The sequence below is a fragment of the Rutilus rutilus genome (assembly GCF_951802725.1).
Source record: "Rutilus rutilus genome assembly, chromosome: 1".
Taxonomy (NCBI): Eukaryota; Metazoa; Chordata; class Actinopteri; order Cypriniformes; family Leuciscidae; genus Rutilus; species Rutilus rutilus.
Window position 1 is genome coordinate 70,766,430 of NC_140209.1, and position 17,082 is coordinate 70,783,511.

Here is a 17,082-nt window from a genome sequence, read left to right on the forward strand (position 1 = left end):
TAAACACAGACCTACTTTTACCCTTATTTCTGAAGGCATTATTGTCTCGCGAGATCAATGCGATGTTTTGGCTGTCGTGGACGCTCTATATGGCTCTGCACGCCAGTTGAAAGGGTTGTTGGGACAGCGTCATTAAAAATGAATTTCATCCACTGGTCCCTGATAGTTTCGTCCGATTTTGGGAGATAAAACACATTTACATGTTTTTTATGGCAATCAACCACAGAGCAAGTCCGGTGTGCACTCGGTTTCTCCATCTTTCTCGACTGAACTGAATATGAGGGGGAGAGGGGAAGGGGGGCTTCCTGCTGCGGTGTCCATATATGGTATATCCTACTACCTCATGACGTCAAGAGGGAGCTGAAATCAAAATCTCGTATTTGAGTGCGCGTGCGGTTTATTTACCCTGAGGGAAACAAACGCTTCACTTTTAAATATCGGCTTCCCGGCCAGTGTTTAATCGTTAGTCGATCATAACATACATTGATTCTCGTGGAAAAGTGAAAATTGCAGGTTATGACTCCTTTAAAATATACAAAGCATTTAGACGGAAACCCAACAAGACACTTTTCATCATTCAGTGAATTCCAGAGGAGTGAAGTCAGGTCTTGCCCTACATGTGTTTTCTGTTGAACATCCAGTTCCACTTAGAAATACTTCACATTACAGAACCAAAATGGGTTGAGAACGATGTTTCACGTGTCAGCTTTTTTTATATAGCGCTTTTTACAGTGCACAGTGTACACTACACACCAAAACAGGAGAATAATGCAACAAAGTTTGTCACAGTCCAGCTTAAAGGGATAGTTCACTTTGAAATAAAATTTTTGTATGTTTTAGCTTACCTCAAGGGCATCCAAGATGTAGGTGTCTTTGTTTCCGCAGTAGTTTCAATTTTGATATTTTTAGGTCAAACCGTTCTTGTCTGTCAGTCATATAATGCAGGTCTATGGTCACTGTCTCAAAACACAAGCACAGAGTCCAAATTAAAACAATTCCCCATCGTCCAAATGAAACAATTCCCCATCATAAGTACACATTGATGGCCTAAGACACGAAACGAGCGGTTTGTGTGAGAAAACGAACAGTATTTATATCGTTGTTATCTCTTGAACACAGCACACGTCCAAATGATCTGACGGCGCTGGCGGGTATAGATATATAAATAGATGTCGCCTTGGCTACTGCAGTTCATTGGAACGAAACCGTAGCCAAGCGACATCTAGTGTATACATCTATACCCGCCAGCGGACGGGTATAGATGTATACACTAGATGTCGCCTTCGCTACTGCAGTTCATTGGAACGAAACCGTAGCCAAGGCGACATCTATGTATATATCTATACCCGCCAGCGCCGTCAGATCATTTGGACGTGTGCTGTGTTCAAGAGATAACAACGATATAAATACTGTTCGTTTTCTCACACAAACCGCTCGTTTCGTGTCTTAGGCCATCAATGTGTACTTATGATGGGGAATTGTTTCATTTGGACGATGGGGAATTGTTTTAATTTGGACTCTGTGCTTGTGTTTTGAGACAGTGACCATCGACCTGCATTATATGACTGACAGACAAGAACGGTTTGACCTAAAAATATCAAAATTGAAACTACTGCGGAAACAAAGACACCTATATCTTGGATGCCCTTGAGGTAAGCTAAAACATATCAAAAATTAATTTCAAAGTGAACTATCCCTTTAAGTAAGTTCAGTAATGGTTCATTTCTGTTGTAAAAAAGTTATTCATTTAGTTAATTTATATATAGTACAGTCCAAAAGTTTAGAAACATTACTATTTTTAATGTTTTTGAAAGAAGTTTCTTCTGCTCAAGCCCTGCATTTATTTGATCAAAAATACAGAAAAAAATGTAATATTGTGATATATTATTACAATTTAAAATAATTGGTTTTCAATTTATTATACTTTAAATTATCATTTATTTCTGTGATGCAAAGCTGAATTTTCAGGATCATTACTCCAGTCTATCACATGATCCTTTAGAAATCATTCTAATATTCTGATTTATTATCAAAGTTGGAAACAGTTCTGCTGCTTAATATTTTTTCATAACCGTTGATACTTTTTTAGGATACTTTGATGAATAAAAAGTAAAAAAAAAAAGAAAAAAAAAAGAAAATGTTTTAAAAATAGAAATCTTTTGTAACAACAATAGACACTACTGATCAGTAATTTTTTTTCTTTCTTTTTTTGAAATAAATCAATACTTTTATTCAGCAAGGATGTGTTAAATTGATAAAAAGTGATAGTAAAGAAGATTTATATTTTTAGAAAATATTTTTTTATTTTGAATAAATGCAGTTCTTTTTAACCTTTTATTCATCAAATATATTAGTTTCCAACACTCATAATGAATCAGAATATTTGAATGATTTCTAAAGGATCATGTGATAGACTGGATGTCACATGTGACACTGAAGACTTGAGTAATGATCCTGAAAATTCAGCTTTGCATCACAGGAATAAATTATTTTTTAAAGTATAATAAATTGAAAACCAATTATTTTAAATTGTAATATATTACAATATTACATTTTTTTTTCTGTATTTTTGATCAAATAAATGCAGGCTTGATGAGCAGAAGAAACCTCTTTCAAAAACATTAAAAATAGTAATGTTTCCAAACTTTTGGCCTGTACTGTATATATATATCTGCTCTGGAGAAAACAGTGATTAGGTGAAGTGTGAACAAAGCCTTCGTAAGAGGATATCAGTAGTTTTAGTCAGAGTGTGTGTGTGTGTGTGTGTGTGTGTGTGTGTGTGTGTGTGTGTGACCTTTGCTTTTGTGTTTATCAGCCAAGGCACAAGACGAGTCTCAGTCATCCTCAAGCATTGACACGGATGCAGTAATGACTGATCTCAGACCTGAGTCTGAAGCGCTGGATCTCCAGAATGCCAATGTTTCTCCGAAGCGTCCAAATGAAGATGCCCTCCCGAGCCCGAAGAAAAAGGTGCCGGAGATGAAAATCAGTTTAACATTTAAATAGTCCTGGATTAAGTTTTCTTCTTCTTAAGGTCCTTGCACACCGAGTCCGAAATTTTCACAGGTTTAAAAAAAAAACACGACCTCACGTTGTGTCAATCACGTTTACTCCGTCATAAAATAATTCGGATCGGGTTCGATTTTCTGCGTTTTTCACATCCATATCGCAGGCATTTTGAGAGGAGTTTTGACAATTCAGAGCCACCGAATCATGAATACGAAAAAACACATACTGTACGAAAATTTCAGATTCAGTGTGCAAGGAGTTTTTTTTTAAATGTTTTTTTATTCTGAGGTTGTGTTGTTGGTGATTAATTATTTTTCTTCATCGTGCTCCTACAGAAAAGAAAGAAAAAGAAGAAAAAAGCTGGTGTTGCAGAGGAGCCTTCGTCTCTGAGCTCTGAACTCTCTGATATATCTCTGACTGATAAAGAGAAGAAGATGGAGGAAGATCACTCTTCTGACAGTGATGGCTCTTACTGCGCTGCAGAGGACATGCCTAAAGCAGCCGAGTCCTCCTCTCATCTGAGCCCGCCTGAGACCCACACCACTGGGAGAGCTCGGTCTGATAGTAGTGGAGCGACTGAAGAGCTGATCAGCACCAGCGCTTCTACACCAGCGTCAGAAGAAGCAGATCAGCACACCGAGAAAGAGAAAGCTGAACAGAAGACGAGTAAATCCACTGCTCTCCATCAGAACACCAACATGGACCAGAATGCCAACGTAAAGAGCAGTCAGATGGAGACGGACCGTCAGGATGAGGAACCGTCCAGTCAACAGAAGAATACAGAGCCTGAGAAACACACTGACAGTGGGGAAGCAGAAACCAATACAGGGGTTCAGCCTGGTAAAACAAAGAAGTATGGAAAAGCCTTTGTTTTTTTGATAAATGCTGCTTTTTTCATTGAAATGTCCAATAAAACTGTATACTTTGACTTTAGAAATGACAGAAATCAGAAGAATGAAACACAGAAGCCATCACAGGAAATGGTATTTGGCCAACAGGGTAAACCCAAGGTAAACATGTTAATACATTTTTGTTTTATATATAAATATAAATGTATATATATAAATCAGACATGGTTATCAGCTAACATTGTCAACCTCAACGAGCCCAAATGTTAGTTGATTCTTTGGCCAGACTGTTACTGGAAATGGCAAACATGGAGTTAAACGATGACATTGTGTGTTTATTTTGCGTTTAGAAGAGTCCAGGTTCCAGTGGAGATTCGGTGATGAGTGAGAAGCAGAAGTCTGACCAGAAAACTGAATCTGACAAACACAATGAAAGTGGGGAAACAGACACCAATAAAGGAGTTCAGCAAGTTTCATCTAAAAACAAAAAGTATGACAGAGCCTTTGATGTATTTTGATAAATGCTGCTTTTTTATGTCTTTTTTCATTGAAATGTCCAATAATACTGTATACTTTGACTTTAGAAATGACAGAAATCAGAAGAATGAACAACAGAAGCCATCACAGGAAATGGTATTTGGCCAACAGGGTAAACCCAAGGTAAACATGTTAATAAATATATATTTTATATATATATAAATATAAATGTATATATATAAATCAGACATGGTTATCAGCTAACATTGTCTACCTCAACGAGCCCAAATGTTAGTTGATTCATTGGCCAGACTGATGTATTTGGTCTGTTACTGGAAATGGCAAACATGGAGTTAAACCATGACATTGTGTTTATTTTGCGTTTAGAAGAGTCCAGGTTCCAGTGGAGATTCGGTGATGAGCGAGAAGCAGAAGTCTGCTGAATCTGACAAACACACTGAAAGTGGGGAAACAGACACCAATAAAGGAGTTCAGCAAGTTTCATCTAAAAACAAAAAGTATAACAGAGCCTTTGATGTATTTTGATTAGTGCTTCTTTGTCTTCTTTTTAAAATGGGTTTTTCATGTCTTTTTTTTTTATTTTTTATTTTTTTATGTCAAATAATAATGTGTACTTGCACTTAAAAAATACAGAAATCAGAAGAATGAACCACAGAAGCCATCACAGGAAGGGGCATCTGGCCCACAGAATAAATCCAAGGTAAAACCGAACAAGCAAATAAATATAATAAACAATAGGATAAAAACACAAAAATGTGTTTTATTATGTATTTATTATTTAATATGGAAAAGCACATACTCTTTCTCCTGCTCTCTCTCCCACTCAAACGCACACACACTCACACAGAAACGTGTTGTCAGCGCTGATCTGACGATTTTATCAGTCAAATAGTTTATCAGTCAAATATTTCAACCCCTTCAGTGTCATGCAGGACCCATGCGCTTCACGTCCTGATCACCCTGTCGGGGTTTATTCTGAGATAACAACCGGCTGGATGTACATTATCCCGCTTATTACACGGCTACTTGCCACATAAGTAAATAATTAGACATGAAATATTGATCTGAGTTGAAATATTTGACTGATAAAATCGTCAGATCAGTGCTGACAACACGTTTCTGTGCGAGTGTGTGTATGTGTGCTTGCATAACATACCACACTGGATGGCGCAATTGACCAATAAGAAACAAGTATTCCACAGAGCCGTGTAATAAGGCTCTATATCTATATTTGGTTACACTTTATTTTAAGGTGTCATTGTCATTGAAGTACTGAGTAATATTAATTAACTACATGTACTATAGGGTTAGGGTAGGATTAGGGTTTGGTTGAGGATTAGTTGCATGTAATTATGCATAATTTACTGTTATTACTATGATAAGTACATGTAACATATGTAACAAGGACACTGTAAAATAAAGTGTTACCCAATATAGTTGATTCATTGGCCAGACTGATATATTTGGTCTGTTACTAGAAATTACAAACATGGAGTTAAATGTTTTGTGTTTATTTTGCGTTTAGAAGAATCAAGGTTCCAGTGGAGATTCATCAGTGAAGGTTGAGCAGAGTCAGAAGCAACAGTCTGCCCCGGGAAAGAAAGATTCTGCTGCAGACCAGAAAGGCAAAGAAAGTGGTGATACAGAGAGTCAGTGTGTTGAGCCCCCAAAAAGGTTGGTTTTCATAGCACTTAAGGTATAATTTTTCTCCCCCTGTATTATCTCATTCATATTTTTGAAATTGCAGAAATCCAGCATCAACTCAACATATAAGTTCCAGTGACAGACTCACCATTTACTTTCATGCAGTCCTGTCAAAAGACTTCAAGTTTAACCCAGAAGAGGATTTTGTTTTTGTAAGGGCCGGTAGTCACATTGGTAACTGGGATAAAGATCTTGTCGAACTGTCTGTGTCACGGTTAGTAAAGATTTTCAGGATACGTTTTTGATTATTCATTACTATAACCAGTTTTTTTAAGAATAATTTGATTTCAGGAATCTCGGAGAGCATGGATTTCTTGTTGAAGGGAAATTTGTTTGCAAAAAAGCTGACGTTGAAACTGTGTCCATCCCCTACAAGTACGTAGTGTATAAAGCTAAAAAGCGTCAGAAGTTTGAATTACATTATGAATACATCTACAAACTGGATTCAAATGAAACCACCAACCGATGTCTGTTTGTCAAACCACATTTCCTAAATGATGAAGGTAGGTGAAGCTCACCAGAACTTTTTTTTTTTTTTTTTTATAAGAGACTTGATTTGTTCTTTTGGTGTGTTTCAGGGGAATGGCATCAGTATGATGATATCATCTGCGCAGAACCATCTAATAATATGTTTGAATGGATCAAAAAGGCTGTTTGGCCTGATCAGAAGAAAAATGTTCTCCAGGGAAGAAAAATCGCTGGTACAATCATGCTTGAAAATATCTTTGACCTCCTGACAAGCTGGAGCAAAGTGAACCTCAACAACTTCTTTAGTCAACTCCGACAGTTTTATGAGATCTATGGAAACCCTTATGTATATGAAAGGAAACAGACGCAATGGTACCAACTCGAATACAGTAAAAAAGATGTAAGTAAACCATTTGTATCTTGACATATACTGAACACATGCAAAAAAGTACTACATATTATTCAAAGTTGTGTTTATTACATACACTCACTTGAGCACTGAGAACAACGTATTCTTGCGAATCAGCCAGTCGGGTAGCAGCAGTGTATAAAACTATGCATATATGGGTCAGGAGCTTCAGTAAATGTTCAGAATGGTGATCTCAGTGGTTTTGACAGTGATGATTGGTGCCAGACAGGCTGGCATGAGTGTTCCTGCTGATCTCCCTGGGATTTTCATGCACAACAGTCTCTAGAGTTTTCTCAGAATGGTGTAACATCCAGTGAGGGGCAGTTTTGCACACCAAAATGTCTTGTTGATGAAAGAGGTCGAAGGAGAATGGCCAGACTGGTTGGAGCTGACAGAAAACTTAGGCTTCGGCAACTCGGATAATCAATCTGTTATGGTGTGCGGAATAGCGTGTCAGAACACAAAACACATCAAACTGTAAGGCGGATGGCCTACAACAGCAGAAGACCATGTTGGGTTCAACTTCTGTCAGACAAGAACATGAAACTGAGACACTGGAGTGGGCTGAGGCTCACCAAAACTGTACAGTTGAAGACTGGAAAAACATAGCCTGATCTGAAGGACAATAATGTAAATAAGAGCACAGACCAGAAGACGTAATCTAGTGTTAAAATGTAAAAATGTCTCATTTCATCCTATCAGGTGAGCAGGCTTCTGAAGCAGTTCATGCTGGAGCGAGTGACCCCAGAGCTACAGAAGGACAGCGAGGGAAAGGCTTCTTTCATCAAGGAGCCACTGAAGGCTGCCCTCATCATGCTGTATGTGTGGAGACAGTATGGTCTGGAATTAGACAATGGAGCTCTTTCTTGTCTCTGCACTGCCCTCTGCCTGCCCAAATTACCTAAGGATGAATTCCTGTCCTTCTGGACTGACTTGACAGAATCATTCTCAGAAATAAAAAAGTGAGTACAGTTATTTTGGTTATATAGAGATTGTGTTGCAAAGCAAAACACCTCTAGATTAAAGAGGTGCTATATGTGCTATGTTCTTTTTAATTCTTTAGATAAAGGTAAAATATATATATATTTTACCTAATTTTTACTTAAATAAGTTTGACATGTTGACAGTTCAAATGATAGTTTTTAGGGAAGAATTATTCCTCAACAAAAACATTAGCTTTTTTTTTTTTCATGGAATACAAAATGAAAGGTTCAGCAAAATCTTTACGCTGCTTTTTTTGTGTGTGAAATTATACTCAAATACTACAAAAGCAGTTCTTGCTTGTTATTTTTAAGTCTTCTTTAATACAATAGCTTTGTGTGTGGATCAATCTGAAATTTAAGTGATTATTTCCATTCTAGTTATGCCTCGGGTAGATTAACAGAAAGACCATAGGTTGCATTTTGGCGAAAGTTACCCTTTAAACCTTGCAACAGCATCGCTTGTATTTATTGATTTGCATGGATGTTTATTTAACTGGAACAGTTCACATTTATATGTAAGTATTAATAAACATCCATGCAAATCAATAAATACTCACTTGCTGTTGCAAGGTTTAAGATTACAGAGATATGTGGCGATTAACGAGAGCCATCGTTACCGCTGCCCGCATGGAACACTCACTACTTCCTGATTCACATGAATCCTGGAATTCGCAGAATTAAAGCAATGTCAAACTTGCCACTAGCTGGAGCTCCAAACCATAAATAAAGTGAATAGGAGAATTAAAGCCAAGAATTACAGACATCAAACAATTCAATCTGTTATCAAATTAAACAAAATATGAAATCTTTTACAGCAAACTTGTTCCAGCACAATTTGTTTTTTACAAATTGCCAAAATTATTTTCTGACAACACGTCACAAATGCTGTCAAGGAAGCTTATACAGTTTAATGTACCAAGAACAGACCTGGGTCCAGCTTGTTTTGAGAAAAGTATCAGTATCTAAAAGGTCTTGATAACATTGATTACATTCTTCAGCTTGCCTGACATGGTGGAAGCGCTGATCAACCGAGTGAGAGCCGAGGACATGCCTAGATGGATCATCGTAATTCCACTTCTGCACCTTCTCAAAGGCACTTCAAAACCATTTCAGCCAGTGTTTACTAAGGTCAGCTCAAAGTCTGAGCTGAGCTGGGCTGGACTGCAGGGACTCAGGGGATCAGCTGCTGGACCTTCCCTCAGAACACAAGATAGAAGGTATTACATTTGTCTTTAGGTTTCCAAATGTTTTTTCTGTGCTACTTCCAGGTATAAAAATTTTGGTTAAACAGTTAGGTTTCATTTTTTGTGATTTTATTTTTTTTAAATGTACGTCATTGTCGAATCCTTCTACTTTAGGGCAATGTTCAATCTCATGAAGACATATGGACATTTGGTTGAGGTAGATAGACTGCTGGCCCGGTCTTGGATGTATCTGATGACTGTAGATGAGTGGGCAGAGTGCAGCTCCATCATCCATGTAGAGCTCCTGGACATCCTGCAGCTTTTCTCCATGAAATGCCCCAATGATATAAACTACAGCACTTCCACCGTGAGTATCAAGCCATATATATATATATATATAATGTGTATATATATATATATATAATGTATATACAGCTCTGGAATAAATTAAGAGACCACAGCAAATTTTTCTTAAATCAGCATATCTACATGTATGGCAGACATTCCATTCCAGTGTCTGTTGAAATCCAACATAGGCACAGTAGAATGAGGTGGTAATTAGGTGATCACCTGAACCAAATATTATACACTGCTGTGGTCCTCACTATCCTCTTTCAGTAGGACCAGCTGGATGGCAAAAACAGTGGTAGTAGTACCTCAAAAGTAATTGGAATCGAATAATAACTATTGACCATGCCAAAAGAGTTGAAAAGGAAAGTTTTGAGTGAGGAAAAGAAGGGTTCAATTCTGGCTTTACTGGCAGAGGGATACAGTGAGCGTCGGGTTGCTTCCATCCTTAAAATTTCAAAGAAAAAAATTTCCAACTCATTCGAATGTCACTCAACAACCGTAGGATGACATCAAGTGACCTATAAAAAGAATGGCAAATGGGGTGAATGGCAAACTGGGGTGAAGTGCACGGTGAGCATGGTTCGAAACCAGCTCCTAGGGGCAAGGCTGAAGTCGGGCGAAGCTAGAAAAAAAACCCTTCATCAATGAGAACCAAAGAAGAGCCAGGCTGAGGTTTGCAAAAGGCCACAAGGATTGGACTGTAGAGGACTGGAATAAGGTCATCTTCTCTGATGAGTACAGTTTTCAGCTTTGTCCAACACCTGGTCGTCTAATGGTTAGACGGAGACCTAGAGAGGCCTAGAAACCACAGTGTCTCGCACCCACTGTGAAATTTGGTGGAGGATTGGTGATGATCTGGGGGTGCTTCAGCAAGGCTGGAATCGGGCAGATTTGTCTTTGTGAAGGACGCATGAATCAAGCCACGTACAAGGTTGTCCTGGAAGAACACTTCTAGGTTCCCCAACTCTGAGGATTGGTTTTTCCAGCAGGACAATGCTCATGCCACACAATCAGGTCAATCAAGGTGTGGATGGAGGACCACCAGATCAAGACCCTGTCATGGCCAGCCCAATCTCCAGACCTGAACCCCATTGAAAACCTCTGGAATGTGATCAAGAGGAAGATGGATGGTCACAAGCCATCAAACAAAGCCGAGCTGCTTGAATTTTTTCTCCAGGAACTTATTTTCTTTCCATTATTCGAGGTCTGACAACACTGCATCTTTTTTGTTATTTTGACCAGTTGCCGTTTTCTGCAAATAAATGCTCTAAATGACAATATTTTTATTTGGAATTTGGGAGAAATGTTGTCAGTAGTTTGTAGAATAAAACAAAAATGTTAATTTTACCCAAACATGGACCTATAAATAGTAAAACCAGAGAAACTGATCATTTTGCAGCACTTGGTCTCTTTTTTTTTTTTTTTTTTTTTTTTTTTAAGAGCTTGTATATATATATATATATATATAAATAAAACAAATAAAAGGAACTGTAACCGAGAAAAATGGTGCCGTTTGGAGTGTCCATATTTAATTATTATTTTTTTCCCTTAGAGTGTAGCGGATACTCTGGCACTCATTCAAAGTCACTTGCTCGAACAAAGATACAGGTAAAGTTTTTCCACTAAAGGTACAATTAATTCATTTCCATTTAAAAATGACTTTTATATTTGAATAAGTTCAGGTTTCATTGCCTTTTCTGTCAATAAAATATTTGTAATAATTTGGTGTTGAAGTTGCAATTGGAGAAGTGGAGAAAGTTAACTTTTAAGTTAAAGTTAAAAAGAAGAATAAAATAAAAAATGGGGGCTTTTTGCAAGAATGCAAGAAAATGCAAGAAAATACAGAAGAGAAATTTAGATCTAATAGCCTGATCAAGTTGTACTGGTTAACTTGCTTCCATTACTGTTGCAGCTGTCTGAATGAGGATTATGGCATTCAGTGCATACAAGCAACTTGCAAACTTCTCGAGAAGATCTGCAATCTAATTCATTACTACGGCTATGCACATAATTACACTGATATTCCTGTTGCTTGCATGAACCTTGTGGCCTCTGTATCAGGATTTGCCCAGGTAATCCATCCTAAGATCATATTATCTTTGTTTAAAATTACTGATTAAAGCCAATAAACATTTAGAAGACATCAAATTGATTCAATGTCAATTTCAAATTCAACCCTAAGGCAACGCAAGAAGCAGACACTTTTTCTGAGAAGACTCTTGCGTTACTCAATGATGCCAAGCGGACCATGAGAGCGTGGATCAGACAAACTTTCAAAAACAGGCTTTTGAACAGAAGTTATGTTACAGGTAGCAGCTTCACTACAGAGGTTGAGGTATGCAGAACATGTTCATCCAAACTAACCAATTTAGTCAACAAATTTTAAATCTATATCATTTATTGTGATATTTTATGTTCTGTTTTACAGATTTGGAATAACATTATTGCCATAGATTTCATGAGTAAGGACTTCATTAAAGAATGGAGAGAGACATTTACAATGGACTTTGAGGGGAAATATCAACAGGTAATACAACACTGTTCCAGTGTACACATCTAGTTTGGTTGGGAGTCAAGTAATTACATATTTCAATAAAATAAAATAAAAATACTAATAATAAAAAATGCTTGACTTTCTTGACTTTTTTTTTTTATGTTGTGTTAACATTCTGCATAATTCCACTGTACAGGGAATAATGTACTAAAATACTCTTGACAGTGTTTCCTGCACACTACTGAATCTACAGTAAAATGGCAAAAGAAATTATGTCTTAGCTTTAGAGTTCTGAACTTGCAGTATGAATTGATCATATTAATATATTATCGATTTATATGAACTTAAGGCTCATCAGATGTAAATCACTGTAATTGTTGATATTAAAAAGTTGCAGATTTTCTGTATTTGTTAATAAGCTATTTGTTTTCACTTTTATTAGGAAGATAAGCTGGATCAAATCCAGGTTTATTGCTCAAAGATTGAGGAACTTAACGGCTCCCAGCCATTTTTGGTGGATAGTGTAGAGAAGTGTGCTCTCCAGGCTGTTACCACAATATGCCAGGTAAAGGTCTTGCACTTCATTCTCACTGACATTATGAGTCATACAACATCATACACGCATACATTGGGACACTTAATTAAATGAGATTAGGACCAAAACCTAGTCTGACCCCTGAATGCTGCAATAGGCTACGTGCACAAGCGTCGTGACGAACTTCCGCTATTGTCAGAAGTCGGCATATCAGTTTCTGGTTTACGACTGTCTTCATCAGCATCTGCTATAAACGAACAAGATGAGTGCTGCTGTTGTAGGCTACGAAACAAAGAGTTATAATGTGCGTGACACAGCTAAGTTTATAAGAACTGTAGGTGGATCTAACGCCCGTTTCACACATACTCCGTGTGCAGTGTGTGTGTGTGGTGCAGGCGCTATAGTGCTTCACATATGATGCGTTTGCATGATTCACGGCTGTACCACAAACACTTACTTGCTATTCTTATTTCAAATCCAGAAGTTATGCTGCAACTTTTATTTAAAAAAAAGTTTTGTCAGCATTGCGATTCTCTTTGTACACATATAGCCTACACTCTTTAATGGACGCATGCACGTTTAAACACAATTTAAACAATGTAGGCCTATTATTCCATGCATTACTTATATTAAATTGCTCAAGCAAGTGGTCAAATATTTAGCTGTAAATTGACAAAAACAGCCGACTCTCATGCCTTTTCTTTTGCATTTAAATTTAAACGAATGAGACGAGTGTTGTTCATAATGTCGCCTTGCTGAAGTAAATTGTAGTATTCCTTGCTTTACCCCGGTCTTCTAAAAGTAAAAAGATGACTGTGAAAAATAGTAGTATATAATTAAATTAAATTTTGACCACACGAAACATGCGCTGTCACTTTAATTCAGCGTTTGCAGCACAGTAAAAATAGACTCGGTGCAGAAACGATCTCTGATCTCTAAACTAGGCTACAATTTACTTCAACAAGGCGACATAATGAACAACACTCGTCTCATTTGTGGAGGTGGAAAAACAAGTTCTTTGTGACATGCAAGATTTATTTTATTAAAATTTAAATGCAAAAGAAAAGGCATGAGAGTCGGCTGTTTTTGTCAATTTACAGTTAAATATTTGACCACTTGCTGGAGCAATTTAATATAAGTAATGCATGGAATAATAGCCCTACGTTGTTTAAATTGTGTTTAAACGTGCATGCGTCCATTAAAGAGTGTAGGCTATATGTGTACAAAGAGAATCGCGATGCTGACAAAACTTTTTTTTTAAATAAAAGTTGCAGCATAACTTCTGGATTTGAAATAAAAATAGTAAGTAAGTGTTTGTGGTACAGCCGTGAATCAGTTATTCACTGCAAACGCATCATATGTGAAGCACTATAGCGCCTGCACCACACACACACACTGCACACGGAGTATGTGTGAAACGGGCGTTAGATCCACCTACAGTTCTTATAAACTTAGCTGTGTCACGCACATTATAACTCTTTGTTTCGTAGCCTACAACAGCAGCACTCATCTTGTTCGTTTATAGCAGATGCCGATGAAGACAGTCGTAAACCAGAAACTGATATGCCGACTTCTGACAATAGCGGAAGTTCGTGACGACGCTTGTGCACGTAACCTATTGACGAATCAGAATCATGTATCACGTTGATAGCTGTGTAATTAAGTATTTTAAAACCTATTATTTCGCAGAATTTAGTTGTGAATGTGTGCTTGTTTGACATGCTTGTGCTAGGAGTGGGCTATATGGCCAATATATAGTATATACAGTTACAAATTTTGACCCCCATTGCAAATCAGGTTTATTGGCAAAATGTACAGACTTTCAGCTGTTTGCAATGAACAAATCAAACAAAAGTAGTTGAAATAGCTCAACACAACAAATGTTTCAAGTGGTTTCCCCAAATTCAACTCAAAATGCAACTTTTAATGACTCAAAATTAATCAACCCCTTCATGTCAAGCATCTTTAGTACTTAGTTGAACACCCTTTTGCTGTTATGACCAGCTGCAAACAAGATGTAAAGGCTGAAAAGATCCAGTTTTGTTTCACCGCTCCACAGAACAGAATCCCAAAACCTCTGCGATTTGTTTATATGATTTTGAGCAAATTGGAGCCGACTTTTCTTGTGCTTTTGGGCTTGTGGTGTAGTCTTGGAGTTCTGGGATGCGTTTAGTAATCGCCTATATGAAAGCTGAAACTTCAGTGCCTGTTGCCACCAAGTCTTGCTGCAGGTCTTTTGCAGTCAAGGGTTCACTCGAGGGAACCTACCTTCTCAGTTGCAGCCGTTGGTGGCTTCCTTTCTCTGCCCCGTCCAAGTAGTGTAACCACTGTTCCTTTAACTTTGAACTTGCGGACTATGCTTCCAACGGTGTCTCTAGGAACATTTAGTCCCTTCGCTCTTTTTGTATCCTGTTCCTTGTTTGTGAAGGGCGATGATACCTTCTCTTAACTTTTTAGACCATTCTTTTGACTTAGCCATATTTCTAACATGCAGTCAAACGTGACACTCAACAAACCTAGCCAGTTTTTCATGTGTTCTAACTCAAGCAAACCTAGTGCAACTAATGAAGCCCTTGATTAATGAGACAACACCTGTTTAGCAGATTTGTGCTGTTGTGAGGGATTCTATTCAGGGGGTTGAATAATTTTGAGACTGCAGAAGTTATTAAAAGTTGCATTTTCAGTTGAATTTGAGGAAACCACTTGAAACAGTTGTTGTGTTGAGCTATTTCAATTACTTTTGTTTGATTTGTTTATTGCAAACAGCTGAAAGTCTGTACATTTTTGCCATATACCAGATTTTCAATGGGGGTTGAATAATTTTGATTACAACTGTATGTGTTCATGGAAAGGAATAGTTCACCAAAAATGAAATTCACTTGCCCTCATGTCGTTTCAAACACTTTTCTTTCTTTTTGTACTAGTCACTCTTTTGCATGCAGTTAGGAAGGTTATTTTTTAAGCTTCTAAAAGGGCTTTTTTTCCTTTCTTTTTTTTAGTAGTCCATATAGCTTGCTCAATATATTTTAAAGTCTAATGAATGCATAAGGCAACCTTGTGAGATGAACAGACCGAAATTTAAGTCATAATGTCAGGGATAAAGTCGGTCTGTAATTATCTCTCTCGACGCAGAGCATGAGCAGGTCTGATATGCAGCGTTGCCTTGGAAAGTGGTCAATATTCAGAAATATCTGACCTCTGAATGCTGCAATTGACAAATCAGAATCATGTAATCTAGGGAGCTGTGTAATAAACTATTTTAATTCACAACATGGAGGCCACTTGATGCGACACGAAAACCACATGATGCGAAGTGAAGTAAATGGTGATAATAGCTATGTTTCCATCCACCTATTTATATGTGCATTTTTGGTATATCGCATAAAAAACTACTGGATTGAAATGGCAAGTTGCGCATAAAGTCTAAAAATGCGCATTAAAAAAACGCATTATGCACTCAACTGAGTCGGATAAAAAAATGTATCCAATAAACAAACATGCATAAACTACAATGGAAATACTTACTGAATAAATTCCTCGAAATACTTACTGAATAAATTCCTCGATATGCATAAAAAAAGACGTGACTTTGCGATTGCACGGCATAACCGGATCTCGTTGCACAGAATCTGAAATACTGTCTTGGTTATTATAAAATGCCTGAGCAACATCTGTCATCAAAGTGGTTCAGTATATTTACCTCCCAGAACTGTCTAATACAACTGCGATCCCAAACAGCAGCATCTGCCTCCGACAGCAAGTTCACATGACTGTGTTTATTACGTTTGTCTGCGCGATCTGAGGAGTAATATATTTTATACGAAAATTATTATATACAATGGCTTCTCCTACTGCAGCAACTTCCATTTTTTCTAGAGATATTTATCACCAGTTTATCAGGAAGTGATGATTTTGTTTTCTTCGGCTCAGTGGATGGAAACGGTTCTTTATTCGCAAATGTTTAAGGCGATATATTCCAATTTTGAGCATAAGTTATATTCACAACTTTGGATGGAAACATAGCTAGTGTTCACTTGGGTGAACTATTACTTTCAAAAGTCATTAGGACATAGAGATGGAAATAAATTTGATGTAGACTTTCCTGTTCTTTGGGAATTGCAGTGTCTGTTTGAGCAAATCTGTTTTAAAGTACACTTTCAAATTACTTTGTTTTATGCATTTTAATAAGACAAATGTACACTTTAGTTACTGTTCAGACTTCTTTTAACAGAATAAATCTGAGGGAAAACTTTTTGATACATTAAATAAATACCGGATAAACTGGAAATTTGGAAAGCTTGTGTCCACCATCATCCTAAAGTCCTGGCCAAAAGATGACAAAGGAAAATATCTGGAGGAAGAAGAAGCTGTTCTCAAACATCTTCTGGACTGGACAGCAGCCAAAAATATCTTTCAGCTTCATGGTAATTATATGGTTTCCATCCACATGTCATTCTAAGTTTAACCCTCTGGGGTCTGAGGTGTTTTCTGGGCCCTGGAGGTGTTCTGACATGCTCTGACATTTGTGCTTATTTCTGTTACTTGTGACATTTTCATGGCTAAAGTCTGATTACACTGTATTCAGCTCAAACTCTGCTA

At 37.4% G+C, this 17,082-nt stretch overlaps 1 protein-coding gene across 5 annotated transcripts in view; it reads left to right on the plus strand.

The window, feature by feature from the left end:
* Positions 1-17,082, plus strand: part of LOC311296864 (E3 ubiquitin-protein ligase rnf213-alpha) — a 77,677-nt gene that overhangs the window by 4,405 nt on the left and 56,190 nt on the right. For 2 of the 5 annotated variants that reach the window (XM_084418844.1, XM_084418846.1), the window contains exons 3-22: positions 2,816-2,970; positions 3,345-3,862; positions 3,944-4,019; positions 4,208-4,347; positions 4,442-4,517; positions 4,722-4,852; positions 4,989-5,055; positions 5,881-6,029; positions 6,103-6,273; positions 6,351-6,562; positions 6,638-6,927; positions 7,639-7,898; positions 8,918-9,136; positions 9,278-9,470; positions 11,007-11,062; positions 11,367-11,526; positions 11,637-11,789; positions 11,883-11,981; positions 12,391-12,513; positions 16,715-16,907. In XM_084418844.1, coding sequence (XP_084274970.1) covers positions 2,816-2,970; positions 3,345-3,862; positions 3,944-4,019; positions 4,208-4,347; positions 4,442-4,517; positions 4,722-4,852; positions 4,989-5,055; positions 5,881-6,029; positions 6,103-6,273; positions 6,351-6,562; positions 6,638-6,927; positions 7,639-7,898; positions 8,918-9,136; positions 9,278-9,470; positions 11,007-11,062; positions 11,367-11,526; positions 11,637-11,789; positions 11,883-11,981; positions 12,391-12,513; positions 16,715-16,907 — 3,441 coding nt within the window. The remainder of the gene's footprint in view (positions 1-2,815; positions 2,971-3,344; positions 3,863-3,943; positions 4,020-4,207; positions 4,348-4,441; positions 4,518-4,721; positions 4,853-4,988; positions 5,056-5,880; positions 6,030-6,102; positions 6,274-6,350; positions 6,563-6,637; positions 6,928-7,638; positions 7,899-8,917; positions 9,137-9,277; positions 9,471-11,006; positions 11,063-11,366; positions 11,527-11,636; positions 11,790-11,882; positions 11,982-12,390; positions 12,514-16,714; positions 16,908-17,082) is intronic. The other 3 variants (XM_084418845.1, XM_084418847.1, XM_084418848.1) reach the window with 3 other exon arrangements.